Source organism: Adiantum capillus-veneris, chromosome 3 (genome assembly GCF_014529385.1).
Source record: "Adiantum capillus-veneris isolate H3 chromosome 3, ASM1452938v2, whole genome shotgun sequence".
Lineage (NCBI taxonomy): Eukaryota > Viridiplantae > Streptophyta > Polypodiopsida > Polypodiales > Pteridaceae > Adiantum > Adiantum capillus-veneris.
Genome location: NC_140933.1, coordinates 119,700,875 through 119,725,936, shown reverse-complemented (window position 1 = coordinate 119,725,936; position 25,062 = coordinate 119,700,875). Strand labels below are relative to the sequence as shown.

At 40.2% G+C, this 25,062-nt stretch overlaps 1 protein-coding gene across 1 annotated transcript in view; it reads left to right on the top strand.

The window, feature by feature from the left end:
• The first annotated feature begins 21,652 nt into the window (after nucleotides 1-21,652).
• The window catches only part of LOC147461598 (Acyl-CoA N-acyltransferases (NAT) superfamily protein), a 57,225-nt gene continuing 53,815 nt past the window's right edge, over nucleotides 21,653-25,062 (top strand). The window contains exon 1 of the mRNA XM_086509099.1: nucleotides 21,653-22,023. Coding sequence (XP_086365225.1) covers nucleotides 21,723-22,023 — 301 coding nt within the window. The 5' untranslated portion in view covers nucleotides 21,653-21,722. The remainder of the gene's footprint in view (nucleotides 22,024-25,062) is intronic.

Below are 25,062 nucleotides of genomic sequence, written 5' to 3'. Positions count from 1 at the left end.
GAGTCATAGACTGCAAAGATTTCGTAGGACACCTGTTAAGTACATAAGTGGCACACATGATGGCCTCAAGCCAAAATGAATGCGATAAAGCTTGAGTTTTGACCATACATCGTGCCATTTCCATAAGTGACCTATTTTTTGTCTCAACAACACCATGTTGTTGATGCATATAAGTTACTGTACATTGGTGTTTTATCTCATGACTAGCCAAAAATGCATTGAATTCATGAGACATATACTCCCCCCCCCCTCGATCGGAGAAGAGGGTGCTCATAGTACATTTCAAGACATTTTCAGCCATAGCCAAAAATTGTTTGAAGCACATAAATACTTTGGACTTTGCTTTAAGCAGATATCCCATGCATGCCTGGAGTAATCATCGATGAAAGTCACGAAGTAAAGGTAATTGCCCAAGGACAGTGTTTGCATGGGCCCAAAAAACATCACTATGCACAAGCTGCAACATGCATGTGGCCCTAACTGAACCATCCTTTGGAAACTTAGAACATTGCATCTTACCCAAAATACATCCTTTATAGACATGTTTGATAGGTGCTTCAAGAGGCGGCAAAGAAGCAATGCAATAAACTGGCAAAATTCAGATGACCAAAATGTGCATGCCAAAGTTTTGCATTTGAAATAGCCTCTGAATCCACAACTGCATTTGCAAAAATTCTACCCACACTTGTCATACAAAGTGAGCTTATACAACTAGGCTTTATAAAATACTAAAGCTTTTCATTTAGCAAAGATAAAATCTAATTCTATCTAAACTTAACATTCTAAGAATAATTTGATGATTTTGACCACACCATAGCGTCCAGAACGCTGAATGACCCGAAAATAATTGTCTATATGAGTCATTCTAACATCCAGAGAGGGAGAAAAATGCAGTTTTCACTCTTTTAGACAGTTTTTGGAGATGAAAACTGCATTTTTCTCCCTCTCTAGAAGCCAGAAGGAGTCATCCAACATGCACTATTTTAGGCAATTTTTGGAGATGAATCTGCATTTTTCTCCCTCTTTGGATGTCAAAATGACTCATATAGACAGTCGTTTTTAGGATTTTTGTGGTCGAAATCATCAAATTCTTATTGTAATTGTTAGTTTTGTGAGATTTAATTAAAATGATACTAAGGTTAAAAAAAAGTACATTAAATAAGAAAAATACACAATATGATTACAGACTCAATAAGACAATTCTATAGCCTTACTATCAAAAGTTTGCTAGCAAGATTCTTATATATAATGTCATATATATATGGTTCAAACACATATAAACATATCATCTGGCCATCTCAAATCGTGCCTTCTAGTTTTTCTTCAGATGGAAACATCATGATTTTTATCCTCTATTTCAATTTTTCCCAAATAAACTTGCTCTATCCTCCATCATCTCTCTCTCGTTTTGTTCCCAAGTAGACCTTAAGTTTTTTATCCCCTTTCCTTTAATCTTTGCAAAGCTTCTCTCTCCTTCTCTCTCTCTCATTTTCTTAGCTTCTCTTTTTCTCCATCATATTCTTAGTTTGGTGTTTGGAAACACTCACTCGGTTTTCTCCTTGCTTCAATACCTGCTCGACATTTGGTAACACTCGTAGCTCCTATGGTAATTTACCTCATGTGCCTTGGAATCTGCAACCTATTTCGATTCCAAAGGCTCATTTGCCCAAGTTAATAGAGCTACTGAATGAAAAGATCAAAATGGGGATTTTGGAGCCTTGTTGTGCTCCATACTCAAACATGTGGTTCACAATTCCAAAGAAGAATGGTTCTCTACACTTCCAAGATATGCAACCAGTGAACAAGGTGACAATTAGAAATGTAGGTACAGGTCCAATTGTGAATGAGCTTGCAAAGGAATTTGCAGGGAGGGCAATTTACTCAATGGGGGACCTCTACTCAAGGTATGATCAGTTTCAGCTTGCAATAGAAAGCAGAGACTTGACAACCATGAGGACACCTTTAGGTTTGGTAAGAATGTGTACCTTGCCACAGGGAGCAACCAACTTGGTTGCTTATATGATGAATCAGATGGATAAGGTCTTATGTGACTTTTATTCCTCAAATTACAATGCCTTTCATTGATGATTTTCCTATCAAAGCATGTGAAGAAAGTGAGAAAGATGAAGCTTTAGATCTCAAGGGATGTCGCAGGTTTGTGGTAAATCAATTACATGACTGTGATAAAATTTTGTTTAGGTTGGAAGAAGTAAATCTTACTTTGTCAGGGCAAAAGTCTATGTTTGGTGTCGACGAAGTGCTCATTGTGGGGCACATGTGCAGGCCATATGGTAGGAAACCTTATCCAACAAAGGTAGATTACATCCAAAGAATGAAAGAAACATGCACTAGCATTACTAAGGTTACAAGGTTTCTGGGAGCATGTGTCTTTTATGTTATCTGGATTCCACATCATGCATGCATTATGCACATGTAGTTGATCCTCTAGAAAGAATCAAAATTTAAATGGACAGAAGCACATGTGAAAGCCATGAAAAAGCTATAAGAGTTGCTCCAATCATCACCAACTTTGAGAAAGGTAGACTATGAGTGTAAAAGGCTAGTAACTGTGACAGTAGACACCAGTCCTACAGGAATTGGATGGGCAATAGGGCAAGATGATGAAGAAGGACGTAGGTATGTGGTGAATTTAGAGCAAAGCTACTGACTGCTTGCCAAAGAAACTATCCACAAATAAAGAGAGAATTATGGGGTATAGTTACAGCCTTAAAAATGGGAAAGAGTATCTAATTGGTGCTTGTAGAGACAAATTGTCTACCACTTCTTGGGATGATTACAAGCTGCTCAACGCCAAACATTGCTATGTTGCAATGGATTGCCTACATTAAGTCCTTAACCCCGAGTTTAAGCACATTGCAACAGGTAAAGACAATACAGTGGACATATATGCTATCAAGGGCAAGGTATGAAGATGAGTCCTAGATGATTGATGAGGGAGATGATGTAGGCACAAAGTTCTATTCTATCTCTCATGTCAAAGGTAACAATGTCTGCATGACTATCCCACTTGAATTGTTCTTAAAACAGCTTTATGAAGGTGACTAGCTTCTTATTGGAAGCTACTTGAGTACTCTAACAAAACAAGATGATTGGTTTAAACAAGAATTCAAGAGGATACGTAGGAAAGCATATGGGTACTTTTTGAGGGATGGTTACTTGTGGAAGCATCCTAAACGAAATGGTGTTACACCACAAAGGGTTATATGTAAAAAAGAGACTCAAGTAAAGCCCATGCAAGAGTTTCATGAGAGTCTATGGGCTGGAAACAGGGGTGCGTGGGGAATCTTCTCCAAGTTGAAAGAAAAATAATGGTGGAAGGGTATGTATAAAGATGTATCTCAATTCGTAGAGTCGTGTGTAACTTGTCAAATGTATTCAAATGTTCGACATTGTGATGGGTTGCAAATTACATATCCACTAGCCATGCACCATAAATGGGTTGTGGATATAGTCACAATGCCTTTAGGACTCTGGAAGATGAGATACTTAGTTCTTTCATGAGAGGACCTAACTAACCAAGTTAAAGGGAGAGCATTAAGAGCAAAAACCACGGAAGCTGTATGCAAATTCCTTCTTAATGAGGTGATTTGCCATTATGGTTGTGTGGGAAATATCACTACAGATAGAGGTGAACTGGATGCCAAGGAAGCAAGGGAGTTCTTTTCCATATTAGGAATCAATATTTATCTTACTATAGCTTACAACCCTGAGGGCAATGGAAAGAGTGAAAGAGGGCATCCTCCTATCATCAAAGCTTTGGCCAAGGCTTGCGAAGGGAGAGTTGGTGAGTGGCCAAAATTGTTGCCATATGATTTATGGTATGATCGTACAACTCATAGCTCAATAACTACCTATATGCCTACAAAACTGATGTATGGTCAAAAGCCAGTGATGCCAATTGAAGATACAATTCCTGCATGGAATGTACTACCTTGGCAAGACGAGCTTAACAAGAAAGATCTCCTTGCATTGCGTATAAGGCAACTAGAGAGAAGACCTAGAGACATTGAGGCTGCAAAAGAGCGCCCGGGAAATGCAAGTTGAAAAAAAAGGACAACTTTGATAAGAAACATCGGCTAAGGAGCAAAGCAATTGACAAAGGTGATTGGATTTTAGTGTATGATAGTAGCCTTGATAACCAATACACAGTCATGCGTAAGTTCTCAAAAAGATGGTTTGGACCGTATGTTGTAAAGCATGTGCATGAAATTGCTACTTACAGCTTGTCTGAACTAAATGGTACAGAAGTAAAGGTTCCCATTGCAGGAAAAGGATCAAAAAATATATCCTATTTTGATGATTTTTTTTGCACAAGGTTCGAATTGAAAAAAGCATATAAAATGGGGCTCGTAGCTTAAAAGCTGAATTTATTGCCCCTATTTTTACTTTTTTATTTGGAGTCATGGTTGAGGAGATATTATCAAAATGGTGGACCCTAGTCTGCCCATATCATGCAGGGACAACCCATTTCAAACTTTGTCAGTTCATGTTCACACTGGCTCTTCTCCTTCTTGTGTAACCCTTGGGGGTTCCCTTCACCTATAAAAGGGAACCTCTTCTTCCTTGAAAACTATTCATGAGGGAGTGAGAGGATTGATGCCTAATTGTACTTAGCCATAAACATAAGCCTAAGCCTACACTTGCTCCTAGAAGAAGACTAGCCAATCTTGTAAGCTATCCTTGGAAGATCAACTCTAATAAAAAAAAGGACTTGTACTTGGTGCATCAATCAAGGCTTGAAGTATTCCCTCTTTTTTCTTTCCGTCAAAATGGTGAATAACTCCCGAAGGGTTTGTTAAGTAAGATGTGTTTTAATGTGATATTTTGTTGGTTTCTTGTTGTTTTCTTTTTGGCATCTCTAATTTCATCTACCTCTGTAACCAAATCTATCTCTCTCATTCTTAGAAAGTCATTCTCACTACAAATTCTAGGTTCTCCTTGCTACAAGTACATCTCTCCTTGCAATATCCTTATTGCCTACGGGCAAGAATAGGATTTGGGAGGGAAATTTCTCTTTTCTTCACTTCTCAGACATCTACATTTTGCACATACTAGAAATATCCTAGGTGAGTAATCCACACAATGTGAATTTCTATCACTTTCACACTGTGCAACCTATTACAATTAACGTATGGATTAGCCAAAAAATACACTTTAAACAACATATAGTATTTCTCTCTGGCCAGAAAGGCTCAATGAAATACTTCTTTCATCGGATCCCATCATACTACCCCTTATAGACTATATTTTTTCTTTTGATATAAGTGTAGTTATCTTGCTATGTAACCAAGAGGATTTGTACAGATAATTAATCCCAATCACTAAACAAAACATATATATTTTAGTAAGCAAAAAATTACAATTCCAAAGAACAATTCGTAGCTGTTTATTCGGTAAAGATTGAATGCCATTAACTCATCTATTAACCCTTTCATATTACCCATGATAGGATACGAGCATAGCCTTGATGTTTTCATCTTTGTGTTGTTTTGATATGCTCTTTTGTGTTCTTTCTTTGTGTGTGTGAGTGCAAGAGAGAAAGAGTGGGGCTTCTTTGATTGCACTTCCTTCCAAAGCCTGAACTTCATGGCATCTATGTTATAACTCCTTCGTATAGTTTTTGGAGTTCTCTCATAGACTCTCACATCCAAAATCCCGGTGCTTTCCTAACAAGACCGCAAACTTCTTGAGAAAGTATCTTGGTTTCACGAGATATTTAATTTTGTGGAAGATTTTGTTCAGCCTTTGTTATCATGTACCAGAGACAATAATGTAAGCTCATGGGACATTTATGACACTTTGTTGCCTTTTTTAATGGTGAAAACTTGAATGTAAGTTTCAATGAGGCAATGTATAGCCTATGGGGGTTTCTAAAGATGCTATGGATCAGTCTATTAAGGATGCATATGTATATGATGTACTTGATGTGGAAAGGGTTGAGAGTGAAGAGGCTAGTGGTATGCCAAAATGATAGTGCATACTTTGTGTGTCAGTAAATTGGATGCACCTATGTCTAGTCGTACACATTCAGATTCTCAGCATGCATATTATGAGTCAAATTGTTATGCTTTGGTTGTTTCTAGTTTATGTGATGAGGAGGGACCTTTTTCTTTTAATGAAGCATGGACTTCAAAAAAATGGATGACTGTTATGCAATCAAAATATGATGCACTTATAGAAAATGACACGTGGACTTTATGTGATTTGCCTCTTAGTAAAAAGGCCATTGGTACAAAATGGGTTTACAAGTTGCAACGTAAGCCAGGAGGTAAGATTGATCGCTACAGGGCTTGGCTTGTTACAAAAGGTTATGCACAGTAGAAAGGCATAAATTATAAAAAGACTTTTGCTCCCACTTGTCATATGACTACTGTTTGTTTTCTATGTGCATTGGCAACTCAATTTGGATGGTATGTCCACCATTGTTATTACTGCTTTCTTGAATGGTGATATATTTGAGGAAGTTTATGGAATGCAGTCTCACGGTTTTGTCAGAAAAGGACAAGAAGATAAAGTGCACAAATGTAAGAAATATATGTCTGGGTTGAAGGAGTCTCCTCGTGCTTTGTATGAGAAAGTTGACACTCATTTGGTCAAACAAGGCTTTGTATCAATCCAACAGACAGCACTTTGTATGAAAATTGTGAGGGTGATGTATTTCTCATCATTGTTCTATATGTAGATGATTTGTTGATTACTGGTCCATATGAGACACACATTGTTGAATTCAAGGCTGATTTGAATTCTACTTTCAAGATGAAAGGCTTGGAGCTTTTGCATCATTCCCTAGGTATACAATTTAAGCAGTGTGATGGTGGTATTGCCCTTGTGTCAGCTACATAGAGACATTACTATTATGTAAGTTTGGTCTTGAGGACTACATACCTATTGCTACTCCAATGAAAATAGGTTTGAAATTAAGTCTTCATGATGATGGTGATCCTATCAATGTCACTTTTTATCAAATTGTTGTTGGATTCCTTATTTATGTATGCAATACAAGGCCAAACATTCAGTTTGCAGTCACATAGGTTAGCAAATTTATGTATAGCCTAGGGTCTAAGCATTGACAAGCTATCAAGAGGAATCTTTTGCTACTTGAGTGGCACTTATTTTATTCCAAGTGGGGAACATTGCCACCAAATTGCTTTTCTGAACTTAGATTGGGCTGGTTGTTATAACGTGAGTGTCCACAAGTGGGTTTTGTTTGATGCTCGACAATTTATGCATATCATGGTTGAGCAAGAAGAAACCTACAGTGGCCACTTCCATTTGTGAAGATGAGTGCATGGCAGTCTTCACAGCTACGATTGAGTTTGTATGGCTTAGACACCTTATGGCTGATTTGGGAGTTGGACATGACACTACCAACATCATCTACACTCATAGTCAGAGTGCATTGGCAATTTCAAGGAACCCAACTTTCCATGCTCGCACAAAGCACATTGAGACATCATCACTATGTCAGGGAGAGACTCTCCGTAGGAGACATTAGCTTGGCTTATGTGCCGACACAGGACAACCTTGGACATCTTTTCACAAAGGCATTGCCTCATGAGAAGTTCAAAGCTTTTCGCAAAGCTTTGGGCTTGCATCCCTTTGTGGATTGATCATATCCTCAAGGCATGGAACTTCCCTATACACTATATGCCAACTCTTGTTCACCACATCACTCCCGGGGGGATTTGTTACCATATATGTGGTAATGATGTGTGTGAACACACTTAGGACTGTTGGGGCATTTTTTCCCCTCACCAGGAGGTTTTTTCTCCCGTGCATTGTATATACACCCATCACTCTAGGGATAATTCATCTTTCCATTATGCACTAAGCAATATATTGTCTAATTTGTGCCTTGAGCTTCTTCATATTCTCTAAGTTGTGTGTGTTTCCCTGCAACCCTAATTCCAATAGAAAATGTCTTCTCTTGTTTGACTTGTTTGTCTAAATGCTCTTCATTTATGTTTCAAATGTATCTACTGTAAAAGGTGTGCTAGCTACGATGAGCAGATAGCTTGCAGCACCAATTGTTAGGTCGATATTTTTAGCGATCATGCAACGGGCACCAATTGCAATGGAGGCAAGCTCGCTGAATTTAGGTTCTTGGAGCCATTGCTAGAGTACAATGATATCCCTTGCGTTTGTCTTCATCTTGACCTAGGTAATTTCACTTTCATTTTACAGCTTGTTTAAATTGAGGGTGTGTATTGCTGGATATCTGATCTTTGAGTACAAATTACTATTGTGAAATTGTTGATGTAGTCAATTACTTTCACTTTATCTACAATACATGCATCCAAAGTGTTCTCAATCTCATGAACTAAGCGTTTCCTTTCATGAATAAAAACCAAAAACTTAAGTAAGTCAAGGTTGATAGCATGTCTTAGGGAGCATGATATGGCATACATAAGTTCCTTTGTAAGGTCACATACCTGGGGTAGCTAGGTAAGGTCATCAAGCAAGATGATGCATTTGTCATTGAAAGGATTTAGCAACATGTTGCCTTGACAATTTGCCTTACAACAAGATCAAAAGTCATTTATGTGAGCATGGATAACTTATCAATGATTATCAATTTTTCTCTCTTTTATATCCATACATCTATTATCAATCTCGTGAATGGACAAGAGATATTATTAATTTATGGTTGGTGGCTTGAATCGGTGATGAATTGTGGATGCTATGGTACTAAGTCTTATTGTTGCCACTATAGTCAATGCAAGAAGTATGACACTCTTCTCTTGGTTAATGTATTTTTATACCAAATATCTAATCAAATGTGTTTTTCCACTTCATGAAATTCCTGTTAGAATGTGCAAACCATTCCTAGTACTTAGCAATTGGTCATATATATCCATATGTTCATTTGTGAGTTCTAAATTGATAACATTTGCAAATTCTTTTAGTATAGCCAACAACTTTAGGCGTGGTGCTCTGTTGCGATCGAGTCATTGTTGTCAAAGTTTTCATTGTTTCATTTGCTCTACATAATGCAACCTCATGAATGATTAGATTAACAAGTCAATAAGTCTAGTAAGAGACTATCATATTCCATTGTGTGCACTCTATAATGTACATCTGCAAGTTCTTGCTGCTTTGAATCACATTCCTTGCTTGGCATTCCAGGAAGTAGTGGCCTGATGTATTTCCATGGGATAGCAGTTCGGCTTCTCTATGAAAGTATGTGTAGCAAAGCAAGATGTAGGCCTCTCTGAGGTGTCTTGGGTGGTATTATTTAAATATGATGAGCCTTTTTTAATGCTTAACAATAGCCCTTAGGTGTAGGGTGGATCTTTTTTGTTTGATGATGATCATTTTTTAATAATGCGGGTTTTGTGGTACTCAAAGAACGTCAAAATTTCAAGGGTGATAGTCTAGCATAATACAAGCCAACAAGGTGCATGATAACACTATTTATTATGGAAAAGATGGGCTGTCATAGTGTAGGAGATGAGGAATATGTAGTAAATAGCCTCACTATTTGATATAACAAGACTTTGTGCAAGCAATTTAGTGTAGCCTTCATTGCTGAAATTGGCTTCAATAGGAGTGTGCCTCGCTATTTGATATAACGAGACTTTGTGCAAGAAATTCAATGTAGCTTTCATCACTGAAATTGGCTTCAGTGTAGCAAACATTACTTATAGTTTAATCTTGTCAAGTCCTTCCAAGTTCAATTTCTTGTGGCCCTTTTGTAGATATGTTGAATGCTTCAATTGTTTCACTCTTCATTGTGTATCTAAGTAAATGATATGATATTGATGATTGTGTGATGTCTTGGATATTCATATGAGCTCCCCAAAGGAGAATAAATTTTGTTTGGTATGGCACAACATTTCAAAACTCATAACTTGTCTAGTAGTACATCCACTTAGTAATGCAATGAGGATATGGATGAGGGTCTTGTTGGGTATCATACAAAATCGATAGCTACACTTTTTATTGCGTGTGCAACGTGCATCGTGCTAGACGTGCATTTGCATCTTGAGGACAAGTTTGCAAAGTGTCTCTGCATGTTTATCCCCGACAATTGCTATAGGGATACAAGCAATAATCTATGATGTTGTTTTCTTGTGGTTGGCTTCCTCCAACAACAAGGTAACATAGGCATGGATATATCCCCTATTTTGAATCTCATACCGCACAAGGTGGGGCTGAGCGCGACTTGGAATTGGACTTCCATTGTCAAATAATTAGGCTTATAGTAATGGAATAACTTGATTACTTATGAGTAATACTATGATATACTTGCATGGATGTAGGTTCATTTCCAACACATGCATCACCTAGATCTACACACAAATACAGATGCATTGATCAAAGAACAAGAGAGATAATTGACACTAGTTGAGGGCCGGGATTTTGGAGCCGATTCCCCCATCGAAATAATTGTATTAGTTACCTTTGCAAGGAGAGTCGTTTGATCAATACAACTTATTTATACACACCATAGACATAAAGAGAGAGTAAACTCTATGATCCGTTAGTGTAATGTGTGTTTCATAACACATCATAATATATTTGAGACCTCAATTCAAGCTCTTCAAATGCTCAATGAGCCAAGAGAACTGTGGGGACAGAGGGAGATCAAGAGGAAGAAGAAATATGTATGAGAATAAGACATAGCACTCTTCTTGATTATGCAAGTTATTTTAGCATGATAAAGCATAATAGCTTTGGTAATTTGAGAGAGAGAGAGAGAGAGAGAGAGAAGAGAGTAATCCTTTTGAGAGTAGGTAGCCTTGCTCTGCCCTTGCACACCAGTTTTCTTTATTGCAAAAATCTACGTTTTTGAGCCCCTTTCGGTCCTCTAATGAAAAAACTCTCAACAAAAAAATTATAGATAAGGTACAAGGGTTGACTCTAGGTATCACATCATTTTTTGAGTTAATAGGTCTCTCTTAGGTAGTTCAACCCATTCTAAACCTTTTGTTAGTTCTTTACTCCTTCTTCTTGCATGTTGAAGCTCCATCTCTCCTTTCAAAGAGTTGTGTGTGTGGATAAGAGAGGGTTCTCAAGCCACATTGTTCTAAGAAATTTTTATCCCGTAAAAACACATTTTATTTCCATAGGAATTCCCTTGGCACTTCTAAAGGTTGCATCTTCTCTCTCTTTATAATGAACAATTCTAAAGAGTGAAAATCATTTAGGTAGACCAAAATTCATTTTCATGACATTACCTTGCCCTTGAAATCATAGTCTTGCCCGACACTACTTATTACAAGGAGAGATTAGCTAAGTCCATTGGGATTTAGCATAGGATCCAGTGTAGCATATCAAGACCATTTGTAGTAGATGACCAATCTACTTGGTGCTTGAGAGACCAAAAATCCACATTCCCCTTCACATTAGAATATTCCATGAATGGACATAAGGCACAAGGTGTAACAATATCTAGCAAAGTTTTGCTAATCTTTAGGGATGCCTTTGCACCATGCCTTGCCTATGTGATGTTGTCATAAATCATAGATGGACAAAACCTCACAATTCTTGTCAAGCCAACACTTGAGACATTCCATCCTATCTAGTGGAAATTGTCCGAGAGTGGTGCACACTTAAGAAGATGTACATATTATTGTTAATAATTCATTAGTAGGATTCCAACAATATGTCTACAAAACTATTTTATTTCTTCCATGACTTTGTCTTGTAGTAATACCCATAACTTTTAAAACAAATGCAAAGCAATGTTTGTGGGACTAATTAATTTTATTCAAGGTATACATATGTTCTACTCTTTCCACTCCCTTTCGGTATCGATTTCTAAACAATATAATCTCGTCACCATTGTAGAGCGACGTGCATTCTCAACAAAATGAACAACCACAAGGTATACTAGTTTATTAAACAAACTACCTGATGTGCCTTCCATGCATGGCACCATACATACTAAGGATCATATAATATGTTTGAAGAGACTTTTTGTTACCATATACATGTGGTAGTGATGTGTGTGAACACACTTAGGACCGCCGAGGCATTTTTTCCCTCTTTAGGAGGCTTTTTCCCCCGTGCATTGTATATACGCCCATTCATTCCAGGGCTATCTATCTTTCCATTGCACGCTAAGTAATATACTCTTTGTTGTGTGCCTTGAGCTTCCTTCGTCTTCTCCAAGCTGTGTGTGTTTTTCCCTGCAACCCTAATTCCAATAATTGGTATTAGAGCAGGTTGCGTCCTCTCGGGCTTAGCCGCCAGCAACTCCAACACACTCCTACTCACTTTCTCCAATTTCAGTGAGCCTTGGCGAGCGTTCACAGGTTGACAAAAATATTGGGAGTGCTCGTAGAGCTTAGTCTGCTTAGATTTCGGGCTCATTTCAGCCTCCATTTCCACTACAAGTAGTGTTGCACAGGCTAGTTTGTCATTTTGTGCAAAATTTTTGTTAGTGTCGTTTTCTGCATAACAGGTCCCTTACATTGTTCTATGGTTTGTGCTATATATCATGTGTTGTTCCCTCTTCATTTCTCCTCTTTCCGGGCAGTTTTCACATCAAGTGCAGACATTTGGAATGGCCGACAACAACACAAATGAGTTCAAGATGTTTGCTCCTGAGGACAGATTGTATGGGGACAATTACCCTATGTGGGCTTACATAATGCAACATGTTCTCGTGTCAAAGGGCGTCTGGAATATTGTGCAGGGCATTGATGTACGTCCTGGTTCTGAGGATGTAGGCGATGTTGAGGATGTTGCAGGTCTTGCTGCAAGGATTGCTGATGTTAGAGTTGTTTTGCCTACGACAGAACAAGGTCATTGGGATGTAAAGGATGTGCAGCTCATGCATTGATTGCATTTTTTGTGAAGCGCACCATTCCTCCTCACATTCATTCAACAAAATCTGCAAAACAGGCTTGGGATATTCTGCCTGGTCTTTATGCAAACCGCAATGAGGCAAAATATGCATTGCTGTGTAAAGAGCTGGAGTCGAAGATTATGCATGAGGAAGATGATATGGGCACTTTACTTGCTGGTGTCAAGGATATCAATGAGCAACTTATTTCTATAGGTGAAGTCATTTCAGACAGTTCCTTTGTGCAGACTGTTCTTAATGCCTTACAGGATTCTTCCCAGACTTTTGCTAGTACTTGGAGACTTATGACCCAACGAAATCCTGCAGTTGTCAAGTTTGATGCATTATGCACATTGTTGTTGCAAGAGTCACTTTCCAGAAAGAATAGGACTAGACAACGTGTAGTTGAGTAGGCTTTTAATGCTGCTCAAAGAAAGGGTGGTAACAACAATGCAACCACTTCTTATGGTTCTTCTGCGAGTGGAAAATCACTTGCTCTTAAAGCTTCTACGGGCAACAATTCGTTTGGAAATTTTGGTGATAAGGGCAAAAAGAAGATGCGTTGCCATTATTGCAAAGCTAATGATCACTTGATCAAGCAGTGTTCTAAGTTGAAGGCCAAAGAGTCTAAGAAGAAAGAGGGTGGTTCCACTGCAAATGCTGGTTTCACTACAAATGCAACCATTTTTTAGTCTTATGTGAAAGGAGACTGTGATGCTGATGTTGATGCAAAATGGGTTTTTAGTGCAGAGTGCACTTACAATTTTGTTGTCCATGATGCATGCATGTCAGTTGCTGTAGATTCATATGTGTGGTATTTCAATAGTGGTGCTACAAAGCACATTACCTCACATCGTGAATTGTTTACCTCTCTCAAGTTAGTCCCTCATGGCAATTCAGTCACTTGTGCCAACAATGCCTCTTATCCTGTTTAGGGAGTTGGAAAGATTGTGCTTACTACTGCAAATGGCAGTTCTTTCACACTTGTTGATGCACTTTATGTACCTGGGATCAAAAAGAATCATTAGGTCAATGCAGTTGTCCACTACTTTGCAAAACTGGGTGGCTCGTGCCCCTTGCCCAGCTTCACTCATCTGTAGACTTGCCAAAGCCTCTCACGCGAGAGTCTTTGATAGGTCTTGAGCCCGTGAGAGCCCGTAAGAAATGAAACCATCGAGCATCTGGCTCGATCTAGTTTGCTTAAGATTTCTTCAAAATTAAAGCCCATATCATCGTGGGATGCCACACCAATGATGTTTTTGTTGTTGCTCAAGTTGAAAAGGAACTTATAGAGCCAAGAATGAGCTCATTTGGGCATATAAGCAAGGAGATACATCCATTACAATCCAGGGTGCTAGTGTAGTCCCATGCTGCTTGCACTACATGTTCGAGGTTGTGAGGCCTCTAGTTAGGGTTTCCCCTCCTCAAATAACTACTTAGGCTTCTCCAATGAGGCTTTGAATTTTCCATGAAATGGTCACAATGAAGAATCAAAGCGTCAATTTAGGGTTTTTAACAGGTCGAAAGAGCACTACATTTGTGCAATTGGGAGCGAGCTACACCTAATCTTCAGAGATCCATCACGCGAGGGGGGAGGTGAGGGAGCCATTGGAATCAAAAGACCACTCTTAATGGTAAAAAAAAGTAACCTTCAAAACTCCTCATTATTTGGCCATGCTAGGCTTTCAAAGTCGATGTCCTCTTGCATTGTACCAAAAATAGTAGATTCTTTAGATCCATCCATAGTAACGATTTCAGAGAATTTTCTAGACCACCAACCTAATTTTTCCCACAAACTTTATTGAATTCTTCCCACAAATTTATGGTTGTTGAAGCCTCATAATCTTTATTCTAGACATAGAATTTGGTACAAAAATACCGCATTTCTCTCATATTGCTGACATAACATCGATGTTTCTATGGCTACACTCATTTTTTCCCCACTGGGTATATACTTTTGTAGTATGCTTTTGTCTTTTGCATTCATGAATACCCATATAAAGTGTGAAATCCTATGATAATCTTGGATAGAAGTAGTACAACTACATGTATGACAAAATTGGCTTCCTTAATGTGGCCTTTATAAACCCTCGGATGCATAAGAGGCATGGCGAGAACTTGAATGGGTACAACTAGACAAAGGTGCATCCAATTTACTATCATGCAATGTATGCACCAGCTGTTTTGGCATACCTCTAGCCTGCTAATTTTCAGCCCTTTCCTCATCATGTAAATCTACATCAGTAATAGGCTGATCTGTAACATTTTCAGAAACCCCCATAGGTTGTACATTTGCCTCATTGGAATTTACATTCGTACTTCCACCATTGAAAAGAGTCAACAAAGTGTCATAAATGTCTTGTGAGGTTACATTACTGTCTCTAGTACATGACAGCAAGGGCTGAACAAAATCTTCCACAAACACCACATCCCGTGAAACCAGAATACACTTTGTTTGTGGATGATACAACCTGTAACCTTTGCTTTCAGCACTATAACCAACAAAAATACATTTGACAACCTTATCATCCAATTTTTTGCGTTGTGTTTGTGGCACCAAAGCATATGCCAAACAACCAAAAACACGCATGTGCTCTATAGAAGGCTTTCTATCATGCCATGCTTCATATGGAGTAATAGACTGCAAAGCTTTTGTAGGACGCCTGTTTAGTACATAAGTGGCACACATGATGGCCTCAAGCCAAAAAGAATGCGGCAAAGCTTGACTTTTGACCATGGCTGCCACCTAGGCTGCACACACTTTCGGGACACATGTGTGACAGGGGCGTAAAGTGGAAAACAACCTTAGGCAGGGTTCATATCAATGGCCCATGGAGCTGAATTTTAGCATACATCCTATTTAGGCTTGTCAGTGGCTACAAATAGGGGAGCTGGTGTGGTGAGCCAATAATTCAGACCAATGTCGGAGTTGTGGGCTAGACCATCAAAAGCAGGGACGTGAGGCAAGAGAGAGAGAGAGAGAGAGAGAGAGAGAGAGAGAGAGAGAGAGAGAGAGAGAGAGAGAGGCCATTGCTTTAAGAAAGACACTATCATGCCCTACACAGATGAGCGGGGTCTACAAGCATCTGACAGTGGGATAAAATGCAAGCAGATTCACGCAGAAGCATTGGCCAACAATGGCACTACAAGCCCTTTATACTCTCTTTTTCTCTTTAACTAACGTAAGAGTGGGATAAAATGAAAGCAGATTTAGGTAGAAGCATTGGCCAACAATGGCGCTACAAGCCCTTTATACTCTCTTGTTCTCTTTAACTAACGTTAAGATTTAATCTCTTAAGTCAGTTAAAGAGTTTAATTGAGATTAACTCTTATTTGACGTTAAGAGTTAATCATCTCTACTTCTTGCAACACCCATCATTTAAGTGGCTCAAGTCTTGTCCTCTCTCTCTCTCTCTCTCTCTCTCTCTCTCTCTCTCTCTCTCTCTCTCTCTCTCTCTCTCTCTCTCTCTCTCTCTCTCTCTCTCTCTCTCTCTCTCTCTCTCTCTCTCTCTCTCTCTCTCTCTCTCTCTCTCCCCTCAATCCATCTATATTTGACCTTTACAAAGCTAGTATTAGAGCTTGGATGGAGAGCGACAATTGTGGAACCACACAACCCGGCTATTCCCTATTCTTAAGCTCACTGCAAACCTATTTTCTTGGGAACACCAGAAGCAACATGTAAATTTACAAAAATGTCTCTTTTGTGTGCATCTTTGTTAAATGGACGTAGTTGTGAGGGCAAGAGGAACTTGAGAAGCTCAAGCAAGCTACAAGAGCCCCATGTGTCTTGCCAAAGGTGAATTGATGAAAAAGAAGGGCACAAAAATGTAACAATTGACAAGGTTGTGAAGGCATTGCGAAGTGAGAGTCGTCATCCACCATTTGAGTGCACACTGTGAAGATGTCTCTTTGCTATGTTAGCTGAAAGAGCTTCAACAATTATGCACCACAAAGAGACTACCTTGGCCCAAGTTAAGAATGGCAAAGCTTGGAATCTGTAGGGCCATTGCTCCAACCAAAGGAAAATCTCAGAATGAGGTCAACGCAACGATAGGAATCAGAGAGGCCGATGTCATAGGTGAGATCGTGACAGAGTGGAAAGAGGAGGCGGGTTGTTCCGATAGAAGCCACACTAGGAGCTCTCATAGGGTTGATAAAGGGAGTTGCTTTCACAACAAGTCTTCAATAAAGATGGAGAATGGTTATAGTGAAGCCATTGTCATGGTTTTAGGTAGAAATGTTACTTCAAGCAACATAATTCCTTAGAGAGCAAGTTGTTGCCATGGCCACTAATATCATCATAAATCAGCATCCTTCTAGCTAAACTTTAGCCTTCTTCTTATTTGATGAATATGACTTGGAATGAGAGCAATCGCAATATAAAAGTTTTTATAACAACTTGGATGAATAGGACTTGGAATGAGAGCAATCACAATAGTGCGCCAGATAAATTTTTTTATAACAACTTGGAAAACCTGCACATGGAAAAATTTCCAGGTAAATTTGCTGTATTTGAAGGTTTTTACATTGAATTTCTTTCAATTTTGTATGCCTTTTTACCTTCAAATTTAAAATTTACAGGTAAATTACACTCAACCCAAGATTTCCCTAAGCATTTTGTTGCCCTCAATCAGGGCATAACTATATTGTACCTAATTCACTACTTGTCATTACCTAGAGAGAGGTGACATAAAAATGACACAAGTTATATACATATGCATAAGAGATGAGAAGTTGAAGAGCCGCCGTATCTGACGAGGTTTTTTTTTGGGGGGGCGGGGGGATGGGGCACGCAAAGAGGTAGTCAACGGGCTGTGTTTGGAGGTGAAGAGGCACTCCTAGAGAGAGAGAGAGAGAGAGAGAGAGAGAGAGAGAGAGAGAGAGAGAGAGAGAGAGAGAGAGAGAGAGAGAGAGAGAGAGAGAGAGAGAGAGAGAGAGAGAGAGAGAGGAGTCCTTGCCTGACTAGAGCAAGGGACTAACTGCAGAAGCCTCTTGTGGCTTTGAGCTGCTGCAAGAATTAGTTGGCAGCCTACACCGAGGTTTTTTCCTTTCTCTCTCTCTCTATGCACAGTTGGGTGTGGGTTTTCTCACTACAATTAATGAGATGCCTGGCTTGCTCTGCCTCCCCCATGCACACAAGCCTTTGCCTACTATTGTGATTCTCTATACCCTTAACCCTACCATTGCTACCAAATTTTTTATGCTGCTTTGTATTATCTAATAGAACTTGCCCACCAACCCTTGCTCAACTTTTGTTGCCATCTGCCCCTTCTGTGTTGCTGATAATTGCTTGTAGCATTGCATTTGACATTGTGTGCCCTTGGCAACACTAGCACACTTGTCACCATGTGCATCTCCCCCCCCCCCCCGTCGATCATGAGTGCCCTTCACGGCCTCGACTGCCTCCACTTCATGGCTCGCTACCCACAAGCCCCGATATTGGTCGGAGAGCACCTCTAAAATAGCTTGGTTGATGCTTGCTACCTTCACCACACAATTGATCCATGCCGTCGTGAATTACACCTCTCTATCTAAAGCTATAATTGAGTGCATGCCCTATTGATGATAGTTCTCTTTCCCTTGAGTCATATTCCAATCTTGAGCTAGATTGTAGCAACTGCTGCTTTTAATGTATAAGAATGCCACATACAATGACAACAACGATTGTGGTGAGCTTTTTGGTTGCACCTTCTACATGGCAGTCGTTTGCTGCTCTTCTTGGTCGATAAGCAAACAGCCATGGGGCCCTCTAGGAATGATCGTCATGATAAGCAGCCATTGTCTGAACAGTTCTTGATGTGGAGTATATATCCTTATAAGCAGAAGCTGTTGTGCCAAATGAGAGGGGTGAAGTTTCTTAGGCCCTACACCACCATGCAAATGAGCTATCATGAGAAATATGTAGTCTTTTCAATGGATGCAACAAAACTAGGGCCTTAGTCTAGATGCTATCGTTTTTAACTAACCTCATCCATGCGTTTAGTCACTCACATCTACTCAATGAAGACCAAAAGTTTGTTGATGGCATGAGGGGGAACTATACAATTGCACCAAATTTAATAACAACACACTTGCATGGTTGTTCTTTTTATGGTTGGAAATGTTGTCTCCTATAATGTGCTCATTGTTGCAAGGCACGTATCAGCACGGGGTAGGGCATAAAAACTCTAGGGTTTCTACATGGGATACAAAGCAAAGGCTTCTCTCCAAATGCAATCACCTATGCTTGCATCTTGAAGGCATATGGCGTATGTAAGAAGTTGATGTGGGAAAACTAATTGATAATGTGATTGCAATCTAGGGTTCTTGGAAAACAGTTTTTGCTTAGCAATGCTTTGGTTGACATGTCTACCTATGGTGCATTCACAAAAGCATATTGATGATCTTTATGTTTAGGATGTTATCTGTTGGAATGCGTTTATTGCAGGATATGCCCGACATGGACGAGGTTGTGTTAAGAGGAGGCAAAGTGAGTGCTCCAATGTAATTGCCATGTGCTTGCATCTCAAAGACATTTGCAAGAAAATTCATGTTGCAATGGTGTGTCCAAGGCTAATTTCCTATTGCAAAGATGCTCACTATCTTGCAAGTTGATGTAAATCTCTCTCTCTCTCTCTCTCTCTCTCTCTCTCTCTCTCTCTCTCTCTCTCTCTCTCTCTCTCTCTCCCCACCTGAAAGTTAACATATAGATTATGACTACATAGCCAATACTCTCTCCATGGTTGACATGTCCTTCTATTTGAAGTGTTGATATTTTAATGAGAAGAGTTATCATTAAGCATCCTAAATAAAGAGTATGGGGGTCGTTAATGAGAGATAGAGTCAACATCCCTCCCCCCCCCCCCCCCCCCCCTCTCTCTCTCTCAATGTGGGTAGAACATTCCACGTCCACGGCTTACCCCTCTACACTTAAACCATTTGCCTTTGACGTCGTACCCAAAATAGACACACACACCTATTATGAGATTGGTAATCATCATTAGAGATCTTTAGAGAAAACCGTTGTGCTTGGCAATGCTTTGGTGGACATGTACCATATATTTGTATTTACATAATCTTTTAAGTATTTGCTATGATGTGCCTACTATTTACAAAGTAGATTCTTGAAATGGGCTTATCATGATATGCCCTGCAAGTGAAGAGTGAGGTTTCAAGCTATTCCTAGATGGGATTTTTCTACGAAGGGGAAGCAAAGGAGGTGGGAAAGTGAGGGATTCCCCCTGCATGTAGTCACTCAAGTCGACTAGATGAGGGCCAAATGTACTTTGATTTAACATGAGCAAAAAGTGTGCCATCACATCAAATGAAGAGTATGGTTGATTTTTTGTGGTCCTTAATGTAGTCTCCAAATACACTTATTGTAGGGTGTATAACCATCATGAGCATTGCGAAGAAGTTTTTTCTACTTTTAGAGAATGTAAAGCGAGGGTTTCTCTCCAAAGACAATAACCTATGCCTGCATTTTGCGGGCATATTGCATTATGTAAGAAGTTTTCTATGGGTGAACATGGATCTTGGAAACAAAGGTTGTGCTTGGCAATGCTTGGTTGACATGTAGATCAAGTGTGGTGTATTAAAGAAAGCACAACAAGCACGTTGATGATCTTCATGTTTGGAATTTTGTTTCCTGAAATGAGCTTATTATTGGGGGAATATGTCCAAAAGGGGAAGGACTGGGCTATTTTTAGAGGGGATGAAGCATATTCATGATGAGGTGCTTAGTTCAAGGATCTTAAAACAAAACATGACCCTTGGTAATATTCTGGGTGGTATGTTCAATGTGATACATTTTTTAAACTAGAAGAATTCGTCCCTGAGCTTCCTGTTCAGAATGTTGTCTCTTGGATTGCATTGTTTGTAGAATATGGTCAAGAAGGGCATGTCTCACAGCTTCAAAGAGTATGGAGCGAGAGTGTTGAGCTAGAGTTTGTTGGCATGCACTTACAAGTTGATATGTCCATGAAGCTTAAGTTAAGGAAGCTATAGAATAATTTCAATAGATGCAATTGAAGGGCATTGTGCGAGGTGCGATGAATGTTTTTAACGTACTCCTTGCATGTAGTCACTCATATCTACTAGACGCGGGCCAAATAGACTTCAATAAGATGATATAAAGAAATGTCATTGCACTGGAAAAAAAACTATACACTTGCATGGCTGATTTTTGTGAACTTCATTAGTGAGCTTCAGAAAGTCTATAGGATTGGCCATTTGAAACCATTTGTAAGAGCGAGCTAGACATGCTTGTTTGTTGTAAAAGATAGGCCCAAATTCCAATGGCCTCATACTAGCTGCCACACACATAAATGGTCCGCATTTTCAACGCCGGAAAGAGTATGAGCCCCAATTCTATTGGATATTGCGTTGGACTCGGAACCAGGTCCCGTCGAGGGTCTCTTGGGATAGTTTCCTATGACGTTAAAACAAGGGAAAGTACCCCTCTAATTTGTGGAAATACCCTTCAAATTTCAAAAATTCCCAAAATACCCCTGGTTGTGAGAGTAAATTTATCCAAAAATTAAAAAAATTGTAGCTTTTCATAAGAAGACTGATTGTCTATGAATACAAGATACTAAAACTAGAATTTGAGATGGTTATGTAGGCTTTGGAGATGAATTGCTTCATTATTTTTAGACATAATTGTCTTCTTTTGGGAGGTAATTTGTGACAAATTACATGCTAAAAACTAAAAAATGGATATACATTGTCAAAAAAGAATAAAGATTAGGAAATCGTGAACAATCCAGTTAAAATAGATACAAGGGTATTTTGAGAATTTTTGAAATTTGAGGGGTATTTTGGTAATTTTCCCTTAAAAGAATCTTCTTCTTCTTCTTTTCTCTCTCTCTCTCTCTCACACACACACACTGTAAATCACACGCGCGCTCACACCCCCCCTCGTAAGCCGATGCAGACGGAGGAGAAGGATATCAGAGAGCTGAAGCTAGAGAGCAACAAAGGAAGAACTGCTGAGGTTGATGTTGTGCTGCAGCAGATTCTGAAGCTGGAACGTCGTATCTTCCCCAAGCACGAATCTCTTGCCAGCACCATGCAGCTGGACCTCAAAAAGAAGAATTTGGGCGTCCTCTTTGCTGTTGATCATCATCCTTGCAATGTTGATGAGCAGCATACAGACACAGTTTGCGTGGCGGGCTACGTTATCTATTCCTTCACTTCATCTCTTGCAGCATCCATCGTGAAACTTGCAGGTTAGCTCCTTTCCACAAGTGTAACCCCCCCTCACCCCAAAACCCAAAACAATAACAACAAAACAGACACACACATGCTAGGAGCGACATGGCTTGTCACGAGTTTGAGTATGATAAATGATCTATAGGCACATGCCAGCCACTAGGTAACCGGTCACAAGGTTGGTTGTTCCGGAACGCGAGCACCCTTTTGGGGGGGGGGGGGGGGGCGTGTGACTACTATCTATCCTTTTTGTTGATTTTTTTCTTATTATCTATTTACTTTCACTTTTTGGAAACACCCCTCGGGAAATCTAACTGCCTTGCATTGCATAGCTAGTGTGGAACTGTCCAGAGGGAGTCCAGGCCTGAGGGCAAGAGAGCACTAAGGTTGGACAAGGACTATGGTTAGCCAAAGTGGGGTCATTGACTAGCCAAAGTGGAATCCTTTGCTACAAAGGCTACATTTCAATTCTGGGTGTGGCTGCAGTGTACAAAGGGGGTCGGATGACCTAGAAAGATACAATGGCAGTATCTCCTAAAATTTAGGGAACTGCTATTTTGGGACCCGAAAATGTGTTTGCGTCATTAGCTCCGGAATGACAAGAGGAACATTTTATTGCTCTGCTGTCAAGTCAACTGACGCACCAATTGAGATATTTTTAGCCCAGTTGGCCAAAATCAGAAATTGGGCGAGGTGTCACTCTGTGAGCCTTCTGCTACTTCTGGCTAGAGGAGGGGGCACCTAAAATGAGTGAGGAGACTGATTTTCGGTTTTGTCACAGGTTAAGAGCTATGGAGTGCTTGCTTTTCCTCTTATGCACAGTGCGGTGCCAGGAGTGATGCCCTGCAAGCTACGCACTGCCCTCTCTCTCCTCTATGGCAGTATGTTATGCCCCACTAGTGGGCTTTTCATTTGACCAATGTACAATTGTGTGGGTTCATGCGCAATTGCCGAGGCAAGAGCCTCTTGCACAGGTACTGGATTAGCTAGCGGCTAAACCCCCGCAGGTACAGGTGATTCGGAGAGGTTTCACGCTCGAAATCTCGTCCGATTCAAAGGGCAAGTAGCCCTACAGGTGCGGGAGCTCGAGGACTTGCTACGGATGCGACCGGCATGCGAAACGGAGCCCGAAACAGTAAATTACAGCATGCTGTGTATTTTTGCAAGTTTAGGGTTTTGGCCCTAAACGGACCCTAATACCCCCAGGAGATTCGGGGATGCAAGGGGACCACTGTACAAGCAATCTGGCGCATTTTCAGGGCTGAAAACAGAGAATTCAGCGCGCTGCAGATTCTCGCCAGGTTTTGCAAAGTGCCCGTATGCGTCGGGAAAGTCATTTAATGCGTGGGAATACTGACCGTGAAGGGTTCTAGCATAGTTATGTTGCCGAAATCAAGCCAGAACAGTCAAAATTCAGCCAAGGTTGTGCAGGGCAGCTTGGAAAGAACTAGAGCGTTTATTCCCTCTTTTAAACAATAAAGAAATACCGAAAGGGGCGCCTAAGTTAGGGGCCAATCTGGTGTCGGACTTCTCATACAGGTGCATTCTAGCATCTGTATCCCATTCCCCTCTCTTGTGTCATTATAGCACAGGTAGAATAGACGACTAATAATGGGTGAAAGCTAAATCAAGGTTTAAAGTAAAGTCTACCGCCCTTTTTGGATTGAACAGGCCTGTTCCAGGGAGCAACATGCCGGTTCCAGTGACCCTTTTTTGGGGTCCTTTAGGGCCCTTTTAGACCTTGTTTAGAGGCTCATTTAGGAGGTGTTTCGGAGGCCTTTGCAAGGAGGCCTCCTCAATGTTTTTCTCAAAGCCTCAAGTCTCAAGCTCAAAGCCTCAAGCTCTTGAGTCTTACTTACCATTATGCTTTAGCTTAAGTCTCACTTGCAAGCTCGCTTGGCAAAAAGCTCTCAAGCTCCCTCTACTCTCTCAAGCATCAAGCTCTCAAGGTTCAAGGCTCAAGCCCCTCTACTCTTCCTCAAGCTCCTCTAGAGTCTAGAGTCCATCTATTCTAGTCTCTCGAGTCTCGACTCTCTAGTGATAATCAAGGCTCTCTCTCTCTCTCAAGCTCCCTCTATCTACACTCTATCAAGCGGCAAGCCTCTATCTCCTCTCATGAGGCAAGCACTTCCGGGGTTTGATGTGCCATTGTGGGCTCTCCCCCTCTATAGTTGAGCCCTTGAGGTATGTACTTATCTACTTGTATTCACCGTCACGCCAGTGATGTTTTATTGACGTGTTTAACTATTATGAGTCATGCTTCTTGTCTTTTTTTGGTGGAATCTAAAGCTCAAAGTGTCCTAGCACTATGGTAAATACGTATAGCTCAATTTTTTTTTGAGAAAAAATGATTTCTTTGTTGCTGTTATCCTGTTTCCTACCTTTTGGCGACACCGACCTCAACCTTGACCCCATTGTTACAGGCTTGGGATACTTTAAGCCAAAGATCAATAGCAACACACGAATAGAAATTGCAAATAACTGAACTTGGAGAGAGAGAGAGAGAGAGAGAGAGAGAGAGAGAGAGAGAGAGAGAGAGAGAGAGAGCGGAGTTCCGTCTCCAGATGCATTGGCCCCAAAGTCCGGTGCCCCTTTCGGTATTTCTTTATTATTGCTTCACAAAGATACAACTCTCTAAAGGTCAATCTCTTTGAGACCCTGCATCCAGATGCTCTCTAGAGTGTGGCCCTCAGGACACTTATAAACAATACAAAGGGATGCCCAAAAGGAGAGCCCCAAAAGCTCTAGTCTAAAAGCACTTGGCACCAAGCTTCTGCTCCCAAAAGCATGTGCCAAATCAACCAAAATCAGTCAGCGCAAAACGTGGTTATCCGTATAGCCATGCCACATCACACAGAAACAGACGACAAACAGATACACGAACTCGACTAACAGAAAAACAAAAAGATACACGATCTTGACTGACAGAAGACCAGACATATGTCAACGACATATCGTTGCACGGTGCCCCAACAAGGCACAATAATAAGGATGATTGACAGAATAGGAATACAGCGGGACGAGGAGATACTCGTTCGAGAACATATTTTATTATG